The sequence below is a fragment of the Calidris pugnax genome, unplaced genomic scaffold (genome assembly GCF_001431845.1).
Source record: "Calidris pugnax isolate Ruff unplaced genomic scaffold, ASM143184v1 scaffold129, whole genome shotgun sequence".
Lineage (NCBI taxonomy): Eukaryota > Metazoa > Chordata > Aves > Charadriiformes > Scolopacidae > Calidris > Calidris pugnax.
In genome coordinates, this window is record NW_015090856.1 from 675,954 (window position 1) to 694,612 (window position 18,659).

Sequence of the window (18,659 nt, forward strand, 5' to 3'; positions counted from 1 at the left end):
GGAAGGGGAGAATGGATAAAGCGGAGGTTTACATACCATTTATCTGGTGATAAATTAATTGCTGGAGCGCCTGTATCATTATCAGTGTTGTACAAACAGTATGACATTCCAACACAAGCTTTACAATTCCTCTACTTAAAGTTTGGAAGGAAACTTTTCCTCATAATATAGAGCTACAGAGTTTTCTTAGGTTTTAAGAAAACAAAAGCTAAAACCTCACCTTTAAGCAATGAACCAGCAGAGCAGAGTTTGGATTTTGTTTACAAGAAGCTTGAAAACATTGGCTAGTACACTGAAATAAGATCTGAGGTCAGGAAAGCTTTATTGCTTTTGTTACTATAAGTGTCTGTCAGTGATCACTCTAAGTTGACCTTACTTGAATTTTACCAGAGAAAGCTGCCTATTTTTCACCTACAGATTGCAAAAATTTTTCCTGTTTATTTGAGCACTATTGATGAAATGAGAGTACTGTTACAAAGGCAAAGCTACAAGCAGTAGCTGATTATTTTTCACCTGCCTGTGCTGCACTTCTTGATTACACTTGTTTATAAGGCAGGGCATAGGGCTACTGAATGTGGCCGTTACGATCTAACATTACTAGGTTTTTATTGACTTTTGGGACTTTAATTTTAACCTAGTAGTTGGTCAGTTACTTCCTGTCTTGTGCACAAGGTGTTCTAGGAGATACATGGTGAACTTGCTGAAGGGGGTAACGTCCCAAATCTTTGGCAAGAGGCGAGTAGTGCCTGCAGCCTTAAGTTCAAGTACACATTAGGCCTGTAGCAGTGGGAGATACGGACCACCTGACTGCCTTGTGCTCCTGTTCCATGAGCACGGATGCAAAGTTAGAACTGACTTTCTGTACAGATAAGGGTGGTTATGGGCTGCAGCCCAGAGTACTTTTTTTTTTTTACCCAGTTAAAATTAAGGGGTTTTCTCCAATAGCCGAAGTAGCTTAGAGGTTTATGGAGCAAACCAATACCTTAATTGGATCCTGATACTCAGGACTAGTTGAAGAGGCATTTTTCTTTCTGAAGAGGGAAAAAAATTTAAAAGCTTGTTTTAATAAAAATAAGCAGGCTTTGGCAACCTCCTACTTTCAGGCTCAAATATCTACTCGATTTCAAGATACCAGAGGTATCAGAAACACCAGTGGGTACTGTTTTGTCCCAAGGAAAATTAGTGAAGTTATTCAGTGTAACTTCATAAATTCGCTTTTGCATGTTGGATGCAAAGATAGGGCAAGTGATTAAGTTCTATTTCAAGATAAGAGTGGGAAGTTTTATTGTCTTGATGTAAGCAGACCCAAGGTTTGAAGAGAAGAGGGTGATGGGGCTGGTCTGCTCGGACTTGCATATCACTATGGCAATATCACTTACTGCTATGCTTGAGGAACATCATTCCCAGTGTTCTTTACCCCAAAGCCAAGAATAATCTTGCAAAGTATTTGTTATTCAGTACATAAAGTCATCTTCTAACCAGCTATGAATTTTTAGCTTGTCCTTGGAACTAGGTTAGGAATATTTACTTAAGTGTTTCTGATGAAACACTTTAGTTGTGCATAAGGCATGCATTGCTCAATTGTGGAAAAACTACTTATAAAATAGTCTTATAAGCAGCAGATTTGGGGGTTTCTATACAAGATAAGTGATCAGTGTGCTAGCCTAGCTAATTAAGTACTTATTTCTGCTCATCTTCAGTCATTCCCACATCAGTTGGGCATGATCTCAGTTTGTGGAGCCTTTTCCCCCCTAAGTATTGTGTTTGGAGTTAACTGTGCCGAGTCAGTTTCCAGACACAGGTTCCTTGGCTCACTGCATTAAGCATTTAGCTGAGGAATTCTTAAAACCCAAGAACTCTCAGGTAAAGCATACATAAACATAAGTTATATTGTTTGCTCTAAGGTGAGGCATTAATCGTATCTTGTAATCTTTTTATTAAAAGGTGGTTCATTAACCAAGTTGGCTTATTACTCAACTGTGCAGCACAAAGTGGCAAGAGTGAGATCCTTTGATCATTCTGGAAAGGTGAGAATTGTATCATAATCAGTTGCATGTAATTAACTTCTAAGAGTGAAGTACTGGACTGGCTTCTCACAGCGGAACAGACATTTCATCTGAAACCCAGCTAGTAACCTGTTCTTTATGAACTATAAGAAAACTCTAGATAAAGTTACAAGTATTCTGTAACATCTGTTACTCAACTGAATTTATTTCAAGCACACATTCTAGCATGCACTGACACTTCCAGCCACCCCTAAGCATTTATACTGCAGCTCAGGTGAGCGTGTGGCTCCTGTTAATAACCCTTTGCTACATTCCAGGGGAAACTAGCTATTAGCACGCGTTTGGCAATTACTTTTGCTTTGCAAGCTTGATGATACACTATACGTGTTTTCTTTACTGAAAGACTGATTGCAGGGCTTCAGAGTTTGAAGCCCGTGTGCAGGCAAACTCATGTTCCTTGCCTTCTTGGAAGTGATTGAATATCCAGGTAGTGTTTGAAATAGTTATTTTCTAGACAGGTAAGTATAGTACTTTTGTAAAGACCCCACACTCCCATGAAAACATACCTTTTCTCTTACAGAGATACATCATGCATTTCTAATGCATGGGAGAATGGATTATATTCTCAGTTTAAGGAGTATTAAGATATGTTGAAACTATGTTCTTTGCAAGTGGCTTGGGAAGTTATGTTTTTAATAGCATTAACACAGTTCCAAGGCAAAGGAAACAGAAGGATTGATGTTCAGTAGTTTAGCATATAACCTTATTTCTCAAGGAAGGAGTTTGAATAATCTGTAAGAAATTCTTTTCTCTTTTAAAGGACATAGAAAATGAACCTTTGTATGAAATATCAGTTCAGGAGGAGATTACAGCCCGACTTCACTTCATTAAATTTGAGAACACTTATATTGAAACCTGCCTAGATTTCATCAAAGACCATCTTGTCAACACAGAGACAAAAGTCATCAAAGCTACAGGTGGCGGTGCCTATAAATTCAAAGATCTTATTGAGAAGAAATTGGGGTTGAAGTAAGTGGAACTGTTTAAACTTATAGGAGTGTATTTCTTCTTTGAATAGAATTTAGCTAACTTTCTGTTTTGCCCATCTGCCCTCAAAAACCATCTACACCACAAGAGTAAAGCAGCAGAATGTGTGCATGGGTCTTGGTCAGACAAGGCTGAATTGACTTGTTTCTGAACATAAGCTGCAAAAGATAACTCTATCATTGCCTGACATGGCAGAGGAGCTGGAACGGAGCCAGCAGACACACAGGGTTCAGGAGAAAAACAGTGAAAAGAGGAAAGCATGGTATTATTGCAGCTTTTTTTCTGTAAAGGATCTAACTTGCACCTACTCCATTTTTAAGTTAAATTACTCTCTAGCATGATAACGGTTTTTACTTCTCACCTCACAACTGGAAGCATTTTAGCTATGAGATCCTAGCTATAAGTAGCATCCTTTTGGGGCATTGTGTTGAATTCTACTGGAGTAGAGATTCAAATACACAAAGCCTACAGTGGTATATAAAATTAACTAATATTTGAAATAAAATAGTAGACTTCATTACTAAGAAGAATTTTAATTGAGACTCTGATCAGTTACTGTGGTGAAGCATGTTAAAGTGTGTCAGTCTTTCTACTTGAAGTTTAAGGATGACATCCACAAGACAACTTGATTATAAAAGCAAGAATACCCCAGATGTATCCCATCTCTGTAGTTGCCCAGATTGTCAAATTGGAATTCTAAAAGCTTCTAGCATTTTTCTGTGCTTGCTAAGAAGCAAGTAATTAATACAAATAATGACTTACTACTCCAACCTAAACTTCATGCAGAAGCACAGGCTTATGGGAGACTAAAGGGCAGTCTCATGAATTTACAACATCATAAATTTACTACTCAAACATCTTTATCAAACGTTATATACTAAAAAGCTGCTGTAAGCATAGATAAAGGTATCATTAATTTACACCAATGTAAAACATTACCTGGTATTTCTGGCAAGACCATCAAGATACCTCTCAGGCTGCAGTTCTGCATAGCACACACTTCAGCCTCTGAGCTATTGTGCTCATCTTCTTTTATACTGCTCTTTCAAATAACTTTCTTCTTCTGATAGGTAGGATTCTGTTGATTTTTTTTATTTTTTTTTTTTAAAAACCAGCAGACATTGGCTGTTCCTAACGATCAATTAAGCAAGACAAGGAGGCAATTCCCTCCTTTTCTCATGTGGTGCACCTGGGTTTTGTTTCTTTGGTTTTTATTTGGTAATTACATACTTAATTGCTATGCAAAAAGCAGCACCTTCTCCATCGTGACACACAGAAAGCATGCTGTATTAATTGAGATGTGTATGATATTTCATGTAAGAAGTGTAGCATATTTCATTTAAGAAGCTTACCATGAATCAGTAACAATACATAAGATAGAGAAGGTTACATAAGTCAGTTATGTGTTAGCTGACTTAACTACATCATTCATCTTAACTAAATCATGCGTCGTGTTCCCAGACTCCATACTGAGGGTAATGTCTTGTTGTGAATCCTATTACTCTTGTGAGAAGTCTTTTTTACCTATGTTTGGTTATCCCAATAGTAGGCTCCTTGCAGTCACTTTACTCTGTAATAAAAAAAAAATGCTGAAAATTTGAGGGGGGACTTTTTTCCTTTATTGAGAAGGAAGGGGAAGAGCTACAGAACATTATTCCATGTTAGGAAAGTTGTATTGTTAGGTTAATTTCCAGATAAATTTTCTGACCTGCCTGTTGCACAGGTGCAGGTGTATTTGTGGTAGCACTGGGGCACTAAAGAGGCCGTGTAAACAAGCAAACAGGGGAGCATGACAGCATGATTAATGTAAGATTAAAGTTACTGTGTAACTACAGTCTAACTTCGGACTGTGACTGGTACAGAAAATGAGCACTGGAACACAGGCAGACAAAAGTTTCGTGTTTTTAGAGATCTGGACTTTTTCTGTGCGGGGGGTGTATGTTACTGTCTCCTCTTTAAACTCTGAAAACTACTGTTCTAAAAGCATACTTGCTTATCAATAGGACTGTCACATTTATGTAAAGGGTTTTTTTCTCCCCCTTGCCCTCAGAGTAGATAAAGAAGATGTAATGACCTGCCTAATTAAAGGATGCAACTTCGTGCTGAGGAACATACCCCATGAAGTATTTGCATACCAGAAAGATTCAGATACAGAATTCCGTTTTCAGACGAACCACCCAAATGTTTTCCCTTATTTACTGGTGAATATTGGCTCTGGGGTTTCCATAGTGAAGGTAAGAGGTTGCTAAACGGTTTTATTGTAGAATTTGACAAAAGCAATCTGAAACTTCTTACTGTTTTACATTTGTAGTTGTTTCTTCTTGGGTAATACAAAGTTTAGAAAGAAAATGATGATTTTTATTTTTTTTAAATTCAAATTCTTGCAGAGGTATGAATGCTTTTCCATTCACTACCATAGTTTCTTTTTAATCACATTAATTTGGTGTTTAGAAAAGTTGTTATATTAACTGGTGAGGACAAAGGCTGTCAGATCAGTGATTTTTCATATTTGTTTGTTTTGGTACACTGTTGAGTGGACCAAATTTAATGTCTTTATTTAGATTATTGGCCAATAATTAAATACAAAGATTTCAGAAACTGCTTGTGGTGTTAAGTATGTGGAACATGTACCTCTGGAGAACTTCTCACCTGATATTTCTGCAATTAAATAGTTCTGCATACACTAAATCCACTGTTAGAAAAACCCCACATGCTCTCATATCTAACTGTTTGTTTACAGTTATAGGACTTTCTAGACAAATCTGCCTTGTTTTATTGACAGGTAGAAACAGAAGACAAATTTGAATGGATTGGAGGGAGCTCAATTGGAGGTGGAACCTTCTGGGGACTTGGAGCTCTGCTCACAAAAACAAAGGTATCGACCTGTCTGTTTTCAGGGGTGTGGAATTAAGTGAGATGCTAAGAGGAGGCTTGAAATGTTGGAACACCAAGCTCTTTGCATAGGGAGAAATAATTACTTTCAGTAACGTCTGTGTGGGAAATCAGAAGTCCAACATTAGTATCCTGGAAGATGAAAAAAACCATGTCTGTCTTTTGTTGTACCTTTTATTCAAAGACTTGCTGCACTTGTGCAGAGACAGAGCAGGCAGTTCTGCAACGCTCAGGACCATTTTAATACTCTCATTAGATGCTTGTGGTCCCAGACTGTTAGATAACAAGGCTGAGTCCTTGACTTATGGTCCTATTTTCAAGACTTCTGATGCATAACAGGAAGCTTTAAATTCAAAAAGATACTAGTAGAGCATAGGTTATTATGTATTATAAGGTACTCATCAGTGGTAAAATAGGAATTGTACTTGGGACTCAAGGAGTTTGTCAACAAGGACAAATAACGTCTATAATGCAGAGAAGAGTCTCCTCAAAGTGGCCTGGTACTCATCAGTGGTAAAGCAGTAATTGTACTTGAGACTCGAGGAGTTTGTTAATAAGGACAAATAACGTCTACAATGCAGAGAAGAGTCTCCTCAAAGTGGCCTGTTAATTTTCTTTACCCTTCTTCAACATGAAATGCCTGCCTAGTTCCTGCAATATTACCTGCAGAAGAAAAGCAGAGCACCCAATTACTGCAAAGTGTCTGGGATGAGAGAGGAGGAATCCTAACTCTTTGTTACATGTGATGCTTTCTGGGGTTCATCACTTGAATCCCCAGTTGGTCATCTGCCAGAACAGCCCTGGTTTAGTACTGCTCTGCCCGACTCAGCTCTTAAATCATCCTGGTTTTTCCTGTCTCAAAGATCCATGTGACTTAAATAGGTATCCCTAAATGTCAGCGGCGGAGAAAAAGCTAGAGTTACATGTGCACCAAGTAAGAAAATGTCAAAGGGAAGACCCATACTTAAAATATTTTATTTGATGCTTTTAAAAAAAGAAATCTTAGAACATGACAGTGTCTGCTCTTAATTCTCTCTGATTTTGTAGAAGAAGAAATTAGGGTTAACAGACTTATAAATTAAGTATTGGTATAATGGAGATTGTGGGCAAGTTTAATGTCAGAGACATTAATGCATTTCTGCAACAGTGAAGGCAGACTTAATCTTTTGGGTTTTAGACATTTTTTTTCTTATGCCTTAAGAAGACATAGTTACTGTGTTCCTATCTTCATTCCAAGATAAGAGATACGTGAGGCTTCTGACTATTTCATGTGTGCTGACTCATTTCTAGTTTTCACGAGAAATTCAACAAATTATTTGCAGATAATTACAGATAACCGAAGAGCATGGTTGTGATTTTCATCATTAAAGGAGCTCCATTTAAGATCAGTCTGTCTGATAAGATATGGACTCTGGATAAGTCCTTGTAATTAGAAATAATATACCTTTTGCTGACAGGATTGGTTCTAAGACAATCCAAACCCCCTGATTTTGGTCAGTAAAGATGCTGCAGAGCTCTGGGTTTATGGGTCAAGGTTGTCTGGCTTTTCAGGAAAGCCAGAGTAACTCTGCTTCTCGTCCTCAGAAATTTGATGAGCTGCTGCAGCTGGCTTCAAAGGGCCAGCACACAAACGTGGACATGCTGGTGAAAGACGTGTACGGAGGCGCCTACCAGACCCTGGGGCTGAGTGGGAATCTGATAGCCAGCAGCTTTGGGAAATCTACTACAGCAGATAAAGGTATTGGTATAGAGAAGATTGACCCAAGATTTGCTGTACAGTTACTACTTTATATTGCCCATCAGCATGGATTTCCTGCTTGTGCCAGCCTCGTGGGGACACTTAGATGGGTGGAAAAATAGTTGGCAGATTCATCAGCGTAATCGTATCTTGCCTTCCCCTTTTCCCAGAGTTATGGTGCTGGGCTGAGAGCAGACACAGGATGCTGCTTGAGGTGCTTCAGTTATTTGGAGCTGTTGTTTGAAACTACTGAGGAGAAGAAATACAACTATCTCCTCTGGCCCTTGGGAATCTGATGTTTATAGTGATCTAACAAATGGAGATGGAAAATTACTACCAGTCTTTTTCATGCGCTTGCCTGCACAATATTTTATCAATTAAAAATACTACATAGTTCTACTTTACAAGCAGGCATTCACATTTTCAGTTTGGGATTGCATGTGGGAAATACATGTGGCTTTCTTGGTCCAGAAAAGGACCCATGGCAGCGATTTACTACAATTTACAGTTTTAATTGCAGTACTGGATCTCGAGTCGAGGTGGATGGATGAACCCTCATCGATGGTTCCTAAAGAGAACTGCAGTTCTCACCTTTTGCTGCTGGCCCTTCAAGCAGGTTTCTTTCCAGCAATATTTCACAGGGGTTTGGTGGTTTTTTCGTGGTATCTTTGGTGAAATACACACTACTTATTTTAGAAAAGACTTTTGGCTGAGGGAACACCTTTCTTCTACACGCATAAAGAAACTGGTCAAATTCCTTTGGTTTTGTTTGTTTGTGTTTTTTTTTCTCCAGCTGTAGGTGATCTGTTAGAAAAGTACAGTCCATTTGAGCACTCTTCAGCTGTGGTTAATTTGGTTTACCATTTCTTTGCTTTAAGAATTCTCCAAAGAAGATATGGCAAAAAGTTTACTCCATATGATCAGCAATGACATCGGCCAGCTCGCCTGCCTCTATGCCAAACTCCATAACTTAGATAAAATCTATTTTGGAGGATTCTTTATTCGGGGTCACCCTGTTACCATGCGCACAATAACCTACAGTATCAACTTCTTCTCCAAGGTAATGAAAACAGAGATTTTTCCTAATAGCAAAGTGACATGTTTAGTTACCTTTCTAGGTTGTTGGGAGACTTGACTTTGTGTGCAAATTAATTTATTAAGCTCAGAGGGCTGCTGTTTAGGTAGGTAAGGCAGGGCTATAAACATCTATTGTGGGAGGGGTAAAATAAATGTGAGTTGCCTGGGAGTTCTGTCTGACCTCTTTTTCTCTCACCCTCCCTCCCTCTCTCTCTTTATTATTTTTTGATTGACAATCTGTCTTGTAGCTGCCAAATAATGAGTTTTCACTATTTTCTTAGATAGCTACCATTGTTATTCAATTCCTCTTGCTGACTTGCATCTATTTCTTTTCACCCCCTAGGCTGTGCAGTGTGGGATTGTCCTACTGAGACAGTTAGCAGTTAGTGTCAATGGCATTTTTTTGTTATTTGCTTGTTCCAAAAAAAAAAAAAAAAAAACCAACCCCCCAAAAACCCAACCAAGCTGTAGTTCTTTCCAGGTTTTGAAGCTGTGAAAAATACTGAAAATTTTTCACTAGAAAAACTGCCAAGTCCAAAAGCTTACTTAATGGTTGTTACAGGTGGATTAGTTCTTGCACTTACACAATTTTATAGATGACATGATTTTTTTTTCCTCGTCTCTGCTTCAAGCAAGAGACTCCTGTATATATACTACTTTATTTTCCCCTTTTATTTCACCATGGCAGTTTCTTTCTGTAAAACTTCGTTTGGTTTTAAGAAAGCTATTGCAAAACTACAGCTTTAGGTTGTTGTAAGAATAGTTCTAATTGGTGATTCAAATCCAAATCTCACCATGAATTATATGAACTGTAGCTGAACTTTTCCTGTAGCTGCCAGTGTTCAGTGTCCTTCCAGCCCCAGCTGCAGCTGATTTTCCTGCTGAGAAGCAGTGTCTCACCTGGCCCTGCCTGGGGAAGCCAAGGGACCCTGCTGCTAGGACACAGGGTGGTCATACTCTCCCTTGCATTCCCTTATTATATTAACAATTAAACTAACTCATTTGAGGGGGGAAATGCTTGCCTATGGATAATATACGGTGTCTGTATGATGTTGAACATTATAAAGCCATTTAATGAAATAAAGCTAATGAGCAGTGTCTTAGATGCGCTGGTGCCCAGCGGCACGCACTCGGGTTGATGACCTGGAAATGCAATGACCTTATATTTCCAGCCAGTTCAAGCAAGAGGAGTTGAATATTCATGGAATGATGCACTGGGCTTTTCCAGTGGAGGCGCTGCCTTCCCTCTGTTTCTGTGGTTGTGCAACCTTAGAACACACACCACTTCTGCATGTGTTTTTTTTTTCCCCCCCAGCTGTTTAATAATTGTGGAATGATGTATGTAAGCAGTTCCACCTGGGATTGTGTTTCAGAAGCACCATTAAAGTTACTGAATGTGTTAGAATGTAGCACAAGTTAATATTACCATCTTCTAGTTGTTTCTATTAAATTAAAGTGTAAAACTTAGTGACAAAGAAGTACCTGTTAGCCATCAGGGACCATCCAATTGCAATGTTTCATATTGTGGCAGGGAGAGGTTCAGGCATTGTTCCTGAGACATGAAGGCTACCTGGGAGCCATTGGGGCATTTTTAAAAGGAGCTGAACAAGACAGTAAGTACAGCACTGCTCTGTTCTGTATATGCTGTGTTCTCAAATGTCAGTGTAATGTCCAAGTTTCTCTTAGGAGGCTGCATGTAAGTTATTGCCTAGATAAATACATTTGGCACTAATAAACACAGATGCTGGGCTTTGGATTTATGTATTCTGGCAGGGACATCCTAATTTCTCGCTGTTTTTCCTGCTCACCTTTGAGAAAGCAGCAGGATTTGGCTCTTCTCTTTTCTGCATTTCTGCAAAGAGCAGTCATAACTCTAAATCTAAATTGGGGAAATGTGGTTTCTGAGAACTTCCCCCCTCTTTAAGAGACAGCTTCTGAATTCAGTTTACGTACTGAAGAAGACCAGCATCTCAAGACTGTGTTTGTTTGAGAGTGAAAAGCCTCACAGACATTAATGAAGGATGAACCACTTCTGTCCAGCATTCTTTGGGTATAGGCTGCTTTGGTTGAATTCTGCCAATTTTATATTCTTTTTTTTCTTGCTGATGTACTAGCGAGCCATTTAGTGTATTAGTTCTAGCAGAACAGATAGTGAAGTTTCTAATAGTATTTAGTTTTAGTAAATATCAAATATACCTCAGAATAATGGATAGGGTATTCTTCTCATACTTATTTGATATGGGCAAGTAACCAGCTACTGAAGAATTAAAGACATTGCTTCTGCAGTATGTACTGCAGAATGTGAACTGGATTCAACTTTTTCTCAAATAAAAAAGAATTCTAGGAATACCTTTAGTGTTTATATGAAATATACATTGTGCTTTGAGAGTTTTCTAATTGTCTTCTCTTAATAACGGGTCTAGATTTAGAAATAAGACATTAACTCTGTGAACAGTTATAGTTCTTTGAAGACATGCTGGTTATAGCCCTTAAAGACAAGGAAAGGGAGTGAAAAAAAAAGAATTTTAGAACTTTAATTGTCTTATGTCTCATTCAGGTTGAAGCTCTCTGGAGCTAAGTAATTCACTGAGTGTTAAAACATTTCTTTTGGGGGTTAGAGGGAAAAATTCTTTTTATAAAGAGAAGGGAAAATGGCTTTTGTAGTGAAGCAGCTTCTCTGAAGAGATGCTGACTCTGGGCTCGCTCACGGGAGTACTTTTGGTTTTATTTTCAGATTATGTGTGTCTCTGTCTTTTTCTTTTCTAGATCCAAACCAGTATAGCTGGGGAGAGAATTACGCTGGGAGTTCTGGTCTCATGAGCACATCACCCGATGTTTACCCCATGCAGAGAACACGGAGTGGTACAGTATGTGGTTGTCTTTTCTAGAACTAAGTGCCTTTTCTTAGTGATGGCGATTAGAAAATGTATGATTATTCTCAAGGTATTTGCTGCTTGCCCCTGGGACTCCTGCTTACAAAAAGAAGTGGCTAATACAGTGTCTTGTGTCGTGTGTGATGTCATCTTGTGTGATGTTTTGATGTAAAGTCTCATGAAAAGAGATTGTGGCTGCTACTTTGTCTTATTCTTTTCACCAAAACTGGGGGGGAACGACACATTGATCTCTAACCCTTTCTCTGAAGTAGCTGGATTTTGCTGCAGTTGAAATACTGTGCTTCAGAATTTTGAATCTTGATGTTCCAGTGTCTTTAAGCAGCGTTTATTTACTTCCTATGAGAAGGGAAATATATAACTGGACAGAAGAGCATCAGCCCAGTGATCTCTTAAATACACTGACAATACAGTCATTGTGATTTCGCAGTGAAACGGGCATACAGTAAGGAATCAGAAACTACATTAAGGTTCTTAAAATATTCTAATATTGTGTCTATTGAAGTGCTTTCAAAAAGAAGCTAGAATAGTGGAGCTCATTGTGTTTTACTGTCTTTTACTGGGCCGCATGTCAGTGTTTTTCATGTTAAATGGTTTGGTTTTTTTTCATTTCCTCCATCATTGATTCATCTCCTCCCGTTTTTCAGGAATTAGTTTCCTATAATTGTGGTAGGGTGTGGGGGGAGGAGCAGGACTTGCCTTTGGTTAGTTTTTTCTGTTGGTTGCTGAGATTTTTTGGGCCTGAAGTTGAGGTGCAGAACTCTCACTGAGCGGTTCCCCAGACTAAGCCTTAATTTAAGTCCACTCTGAGCTGCAGATGATGGATTTTGTGGGTTGTGTGTATATAAATATTAAAAAATAGATCTAATTTTAAGCTCTACCATAACGGAAATTATTGTAATGAAATTGTGGATTACAAGTATGACCAAAAAATAACAACATGGTCTTCTTAATTATAAAATATGTAATCCAAAAAAGTATTTATGCAGATGTAACGGTGCTCTTTTGTTTGTCAACCCTTTTTTAAAAAAAAAAAGGATCTTTTCACAGATTAATCTGGTACAGAAGTCTCAAACCAGCTGTAACGTACTGTCCACAGTTTTTCCATTTTGAATTCCTCTATTGCTTGGCACTCACTTTGGTCACATCAAATGAAATCTCTTTGCAACAATCACAGTTCAGAAACGTCCGCTCTTCAGCAATGAAATTAATCCTGAAGACAATCTTTCTATAGCAACCACTGTGGTTTATGTACACAAAGCCTTGTTACATTCTGGGCTTTATTCTTAGTACTTGGTCCGAACATTTCTGGGCCATGCAGTGTTTGCAAATTTAATGTAATTAGATAGTTGTATAAAATAAAGATAAATGTACACAGGTATTTCAGAGGCAAGAAATAAGACACACTTTACACACAGAGCTGTGTAACTATACCTATTTCACATAAACTATATATCTAGCCTTAGAAATTTAGCCCCCACTGCTGTTTTCACAAAGTGGAAGGAAAAGTTTTGGAGACTTGATCAGGATTGTAAAAGGAAATTGTAAAGCAGCGTAGCAAGGTTCATGTACAAATAAGCTTTGTGCTCCTGTTTGAACCCGATAGCCCGGCAGATTTGACAGTACTGGGGAGGAAGGGAAGGAAAATCATAAAATAAGAGGGCCTATAGTAAGTTTTTAACATGAATCTCTGTTGCTAGGGTGGGCATGGATAAATAATCCATACAGGGAGTGGATTGTTTACGATGGCATACACTCTTAATTTGTTAGTCCTAACTGTGGATGGAGTTCTGTAGCCCTTGTACTAGTTTCCTTTGTTATGAATCAATTTCTGAGTAAGTTCTAGTAAATCTCTTCCCTTTTTCACCTAGTTTGACATGCTGGAAATGGATAGGCTGGAGAGACCCCTGGTTAACCTGCCACTGCTGAAAGACCCCTCCACCTATATTCCAGACACTGTTGACCTCACAGACGATGCCATGGCCAGGAAATATTGGCTGACCTGCTTCGAGGAGGCACTGGATGGGGTAAGTGCCACAAAACAGTTATATCTATGAACGATGCAAGTATTTAACAAATAAATGTTCTGCAGACCAACGTGTTTCCCCTGCAGAATAGACCTGCTGTGTCAGACCTGCTGTGTGACTTACAGCCACTTTCACAGTCAAAGAGCGTGATTTAATCAGACATGAGTTATTTTGCTGCACTGTGGAACTATTCAATCAGCACGTGCTAGTACTTAAGAACTATATATACACTTCAAAAGCAAATCCAAATCAGAAAGTTCATGAGCATGTGTCAGGAGGAAAAGGGCTGGGAAGGACACAGTGGCAGCACAGTGACTTGAGCTTATTGTAGTAAAGAAAAAAGAACACAGGGGGTTGATGTGGACTGTTAAATTTCTGCCTGTATCTCCTTTTTTGTTTGTGTCAACTTGTTTGCTATTTTATTCCCCTATTTATAAGTAGTTAGAACTAACTTGTGTTTAACTTCTGAAAGTACAGTCTTGCAAAATAAACTCTTTTGGGGAGAAAGGAGGTATTTAAAATGATTCTTTGGTGGTTGGAATAAAGGAAAACTGGAAGACACCGTGTGGGAGGGACTAAAGTGTACACTGTCAGTGAACAGCGTGGCAGATGGAGGGGTTATTTTTGAGACTGAACCTCAGATCAGTCGCTTGGAGGAAGAATTCATTTGGTAACTTCAGTCTCACCTCATCTCTCTACCAGGTGGCCAAGCGAGCGGCAGCCAGTCAGCCCGACTCTGTGGATGCACTGGAGAGAGCTGAAAAGTTCCGACAGAAATACTGGAATAAGCTCCAGACGCTGAGGCAGCAGCCTTTGTAAGTGTCTGTACTTTGCCTCTTTCATCGCTTGCTGCTTCTGTGAGCAGAGCCAAATCAAAAGCTGGCTAAAAACTAACTGAAAACTAAATAAAAGCTAATTAAGTTATGAAGCAGAGCGAACTGTAAAGCTAAGTGGGCTGAAGGCTGGAGCAAGTTGATGTGCCAAACAGCAGGGTCTCTGCACAGAAGATTCTGATCTCATATATTGGAATGTAACAGAAAAATTCTACCTGGGCAGAAAACTTATAACTAAAAATTGTTACATGATTATTATTAAATGACCATTATTAAGGGGTAGCATATTAATTCAAGTACCTAACTTTTCTCTGAACGTTTTCATCTCTGTATTTGAATAAACTTTATAGTAGATTTACCACTTAGAAACAGCATTTAGCACACACGGCATGTAGAGACTTTTAGCTGAAGTGCTTGTGTGCTGTGCCTTATGGAGGAAACAGAGGAAAAAATAACTTTTTTCTGTTTGTAGTTGATCTCTTTTTCTCCCCCTTCTCCCTCTCTAAAGCGCGTATGGTACCTTAACAGTTAGAAAGTAGTTGATCTCTTTTCCCCCCCTTCTCCCTCCCTAAAGCGCGTATGGTACCTTAACAGTTAGAAGCCTGTTGGATACAAGGGAACACTGTTTAAACGAGTTCAATTTCCCGGATCCCTATTCAAAGGTAAGTTGTTCCTGCTTTACAGAGTGGACACCATGTAAGTTGAAGACACTTTTTCCCTACTCTGAAACTGCGTATAAGTGATGGCTGATAAGGGAGAGGCGAGTAACCGGCTGCCTTGTGGCAGGTGTCACCAGCTGGTGGTTGTCACTGAGGAGAAACAGCGATGGGTGATGGGGTGTAAAGCCTTTGGCCTCCAACGTGCTCATGGTGAGGGTAACGATAACCAAAGTATCACCAGCTCCATGTGTCTGGTGGCACTGAGAAGGGAACTGATGGTGTCAGTCCCGTTCCTGACGAGCACACGGTGGCTGCCACCAGCTGCTGCTGTAACTTGCTCCTTCAGGGAGGAGACACTTCCTTCAGTTCAGAGCTGAGGGAGCTGGTGGAGAAGCCTGTGCTTCTGGTTGTGAAGAACCTCACAAGGCACCTGAGATATTCAGTTTTGAGGACAGACAATTTATTTCCCTTTATACTGAGGCTACTATTGCAGTCTGGCAGGAGTTCTGTTTTTTTTCCTCCTCATTTTCATAATTCTCTTCATTTGCAAGTTTAAAGCTGTGCGTATCTGTGTAAGTACTTTCCAATCAATATGTAAATTGCAGACAGTTATAAAAGACACTTGGCACTGTTATTGTTCAGATCCCTGTTACCATGTAGGTCAGTTAACAATTACCTCCGTGCAAAAGTCACCAATGCTGTGAAGTCACATTTCTGTGGTCCTTTAACTACCTTCAGGAACATTTTCTTTTCTTTCCTCCCTGCCAGAGGAAAGAAAAGGAAGGGAGGGGGGTGAGTTCATAAACAGAGTATCATCCTCCCCCACCTCATCATGTCCAAAAAAAGGCCTGGGAAAAAAAATCCCTTTCACACATTCCCTTAGTTGCTGAGGCAGCCTGTGCTTAAACCCAACCCTGCAGCTTTCCCTCCCCTTGTCTCTGGATTAATTTACTGCTGGGCTGGAGAAGGACTCTGCATCACTTCTGTAATGTTTGAGATACTCTGCAGAGTTGGGCTGGAGCGTGTACGAATGCATAACCTCTAGCTCTTCAAAATAGCTGTGGCCATTGGGCAGCTGTTTACTCTTTGTATTTTATTCTGTAAGTTACTATGGGTGGGGGAGAGGACAATAACTTCCTGTGGGTCTGATCCTCACCACAGGTCTGTGTGGGCCTATAAATAACAACGCTGCCAGAGGCTGGTTACAGACTTTTTTCCTGACTGTTGATATATTTCTATAAAATACATGGAAGGTTTTCCTTGCCTGTATGGTCAGATGTTACAGTCACTCTAAGAAAGAGGTAAAAAAACATGTCAGATGGTTTTTACTTATGTTTGCTTTTTGGTAATTCAGAGAAGATGCTGTCAAGAAAAGCTCTTGGTGTAAAGGTGGTACCCGGTATCGCTTTTAAATTTAAGATAACCAGCTACATAACACTGATCTCACTGGAGAGAGCAGCAGAGAAAAATCCAAGAGCTTCTGAGCATCTGGGATGATGAAACCCTTGATGCAAAAATAAAACATCACCTTTCTCCAGTGTTGGCAGAGCTGCCAGTGGTGCCTTCCCATGGGAACCACCTGGGCCTAAGGGACCCTGTTACTGCTAAAACTTCTTGTGTGCACCCGCTCTGCCATTCCCTGCTCTGCTCCACATCTAGTGTACCTCTGACTTAGTAAGAAAAGTAATTCTTGGGCTACAGATCACATCCTGACACTAACAAAGCTTTTTATTAGAATCCCAGGAAACTTTTTTTCTTGTTGATACTAAGCATGCTGATAACAGTAACTTGTTGGTCCATTAGAGGCCATGAACGTAGAGGAGAATGCTTGATCGTGGTCTGGGGACTGAGACAACCAATAATGGGTAAGAAATTTTTGTCTATAAATCCCAACATTTCGTGTCTTTCTTACAGGTAAAGCAGAAAGAAAATGGCATAGCCTTAAAATGTTTTCAAAGCGTAATCGAATCTTTGGATTCATTAGGCTGGGAGGAGAGGCAGTTTGCTCTGGTGAAAGGACTTCTTGCGGGGAATGTCTTTGACTGGGGAGCAAAAGCAGTCTCAGAGTAGGTGTTAAATATTTTAAAAGCACCCTTTTAAGATACAGAATATCCAATTGTTCTTTTTTATAAAAAAAAAATATAAAAAAAAGTGCACCAATCTAACTTTAATTGTAGATTGTATTTCCCCTTAATCAAATGTTGGTTGTTTATTTACAAGCCTTGTGGTGGTGCGGGAAGGTTTATGTTTCCACCCTTGAAATGCAGCAAATGTCACTGTGAATGTTCCAACGGAGGGATAGAGCACTGAATGCTGAGTCTGGCTGCTTTGCTTGTAGCGTTGGGGTTTTACTGCTTTGGGGAATGTGTTGTACAATGTTCCTAGAGCAGAAAACATGCTATTTTCCTGCAACCTCCAGTTGTCCATGTATCACAGTATATACTCAGTGGGCTGCAATTGAGGCTGAGTGGTCTCTTGGTGGCTAAATGCTAATTATTTTTGATCAACACACATTTCTGTTACCATTTGGAGAGCTGTTTTCCTTCTATCCTGTCAGCAGCCGTGAATTCATTTAAGGATATTACGCCAACAGTCTTGAAATATTTCTGATTTTTCAATTCTAGAATTTTATTTTTGTGGGGCTGATAATTGAGACCATAGAATTGTCTGGGTTGGCAGGGACCTTTAAGATTATCTAGTACAACCATCTCCCTAACTGATAAAAAACCCAAAACAAAACAACATGGAGAGGGAGGCTGGTTTACAGCTGCTGTTCAGCATTTCCTTTCCCTTTCTGCATCTTTGAGGAGTCTTCCCTCTGATTAAATCAAACCCAGACCATTATAAACGAGCTTTCTTAGTCCTGTGTCACTTCTGGTGTTGCCCACACCCAGAGGTTGAACAGACACCAGTCAGAGCAGTTAGTCTTTGTGTAGCCCTCCTTCTCTTTGAGGAGGGAACTAAGAAGTACAGACCGAGTTAAATGTCACTTAGTTGTAGATTCAGGGCCCTTGAGGAGACCTGACTGGCACGCGATGCCCACACAGGGGAAGATTTTAACTGACAGCTCAGAATCTCATTATGTAAATCCTTGTTGCCACCCAAGTGCTTGGGGCTACTTTACTCCCCAATCAGCCAATAGCAGCAGCTTCTAAAACCTGTATCTGGTTATTTTAATGCCTTTCCCCCCCTGCCCTCCCACAGGTACAACTTTAAAAAACTTCTGTGGACCAATCTTCAAATTAGACTTTGTAAAGGACTGTTTTACTGTGCAGATATTTTAGACCCTGATGACATTTTGTGGTGATCTGCAGGCCCAAAGGTGTATTTCTTTGCCCATAGTCTAGTGCCTGCAAGCATTTGTATATTGCTGAAGCTTTTTTCTTTGCATAAGAGCCCTAATTTAATGTACATCTGAGCCTTTTGTTTTTAGCATGAGCACAAAGTGCCTGTTTCCCAGTTCCACACTCCCTGTTACAACCAACGCAG

General features: G+C 39.6%; 1 protein-coding gene across 1 annotated transcript in view; it reads left to right on the plus strand.

Moving 5' to 3' along the window:
- Nucleotides 1-18,659, plus strand: part of PANK4 (pantothenate kinase 4) — a 24,116-nt gene that overhangs the window by 1,463 nt on the left and 3,994 nt on the right. The window contains exons 2-13 of the mRNA XM_014943887.1: nucleotides 1,945-2,027; nucleotides 2,827-3,035; nucleotides 5,104-5,287; nucleotides 5,836-5,928; nucleotides 7,530-7,683; nucleotides 8,562-8,743; nucleotides 10,292-10,373; nucleotides 11,527-11,627; nucleotides 13,523-13,678; nucleotides 14,381-14,493; nucleotides 15,086-15,173; nucleotides 17,085-17,236. Of these exons, the coding sequence (XP_014799373.1) occupies nucleotides 1,945-2,027; nucleotides 2,827-3,035; nucleotides 5,104-5,287; nucleotides 5,836-5,928; nucleotides 7,530-7,683; nucleotides 8,562-8,743; nucleotides 10,292-10,373; nucleotides 11,527-11,627; nucleotides 13,523-13,678; nucleotides 14,381-14,493; nucleotides 15,086-15,173; nucleotides 17,085-17,236 (1,597 nt within the window). The remainder of the gene's footprint in view (nucleotides 1-1,944; nucleotides 2,028-2,826; nucleotides 3,036-5,103; nucleotides 5,288-5,835; nucleotides 5,929-7,529; nucleotides 7,684-8,561; nucleotides 8,744-10,291; nucleotides 10,374-11,526; nucleotides 11,628-13,522; nucleotides 13,679-14,380; nucleotides 14,494-15,085; nucleotides 15,174-17,084; nucleotides 17,237-18,659) is intronic.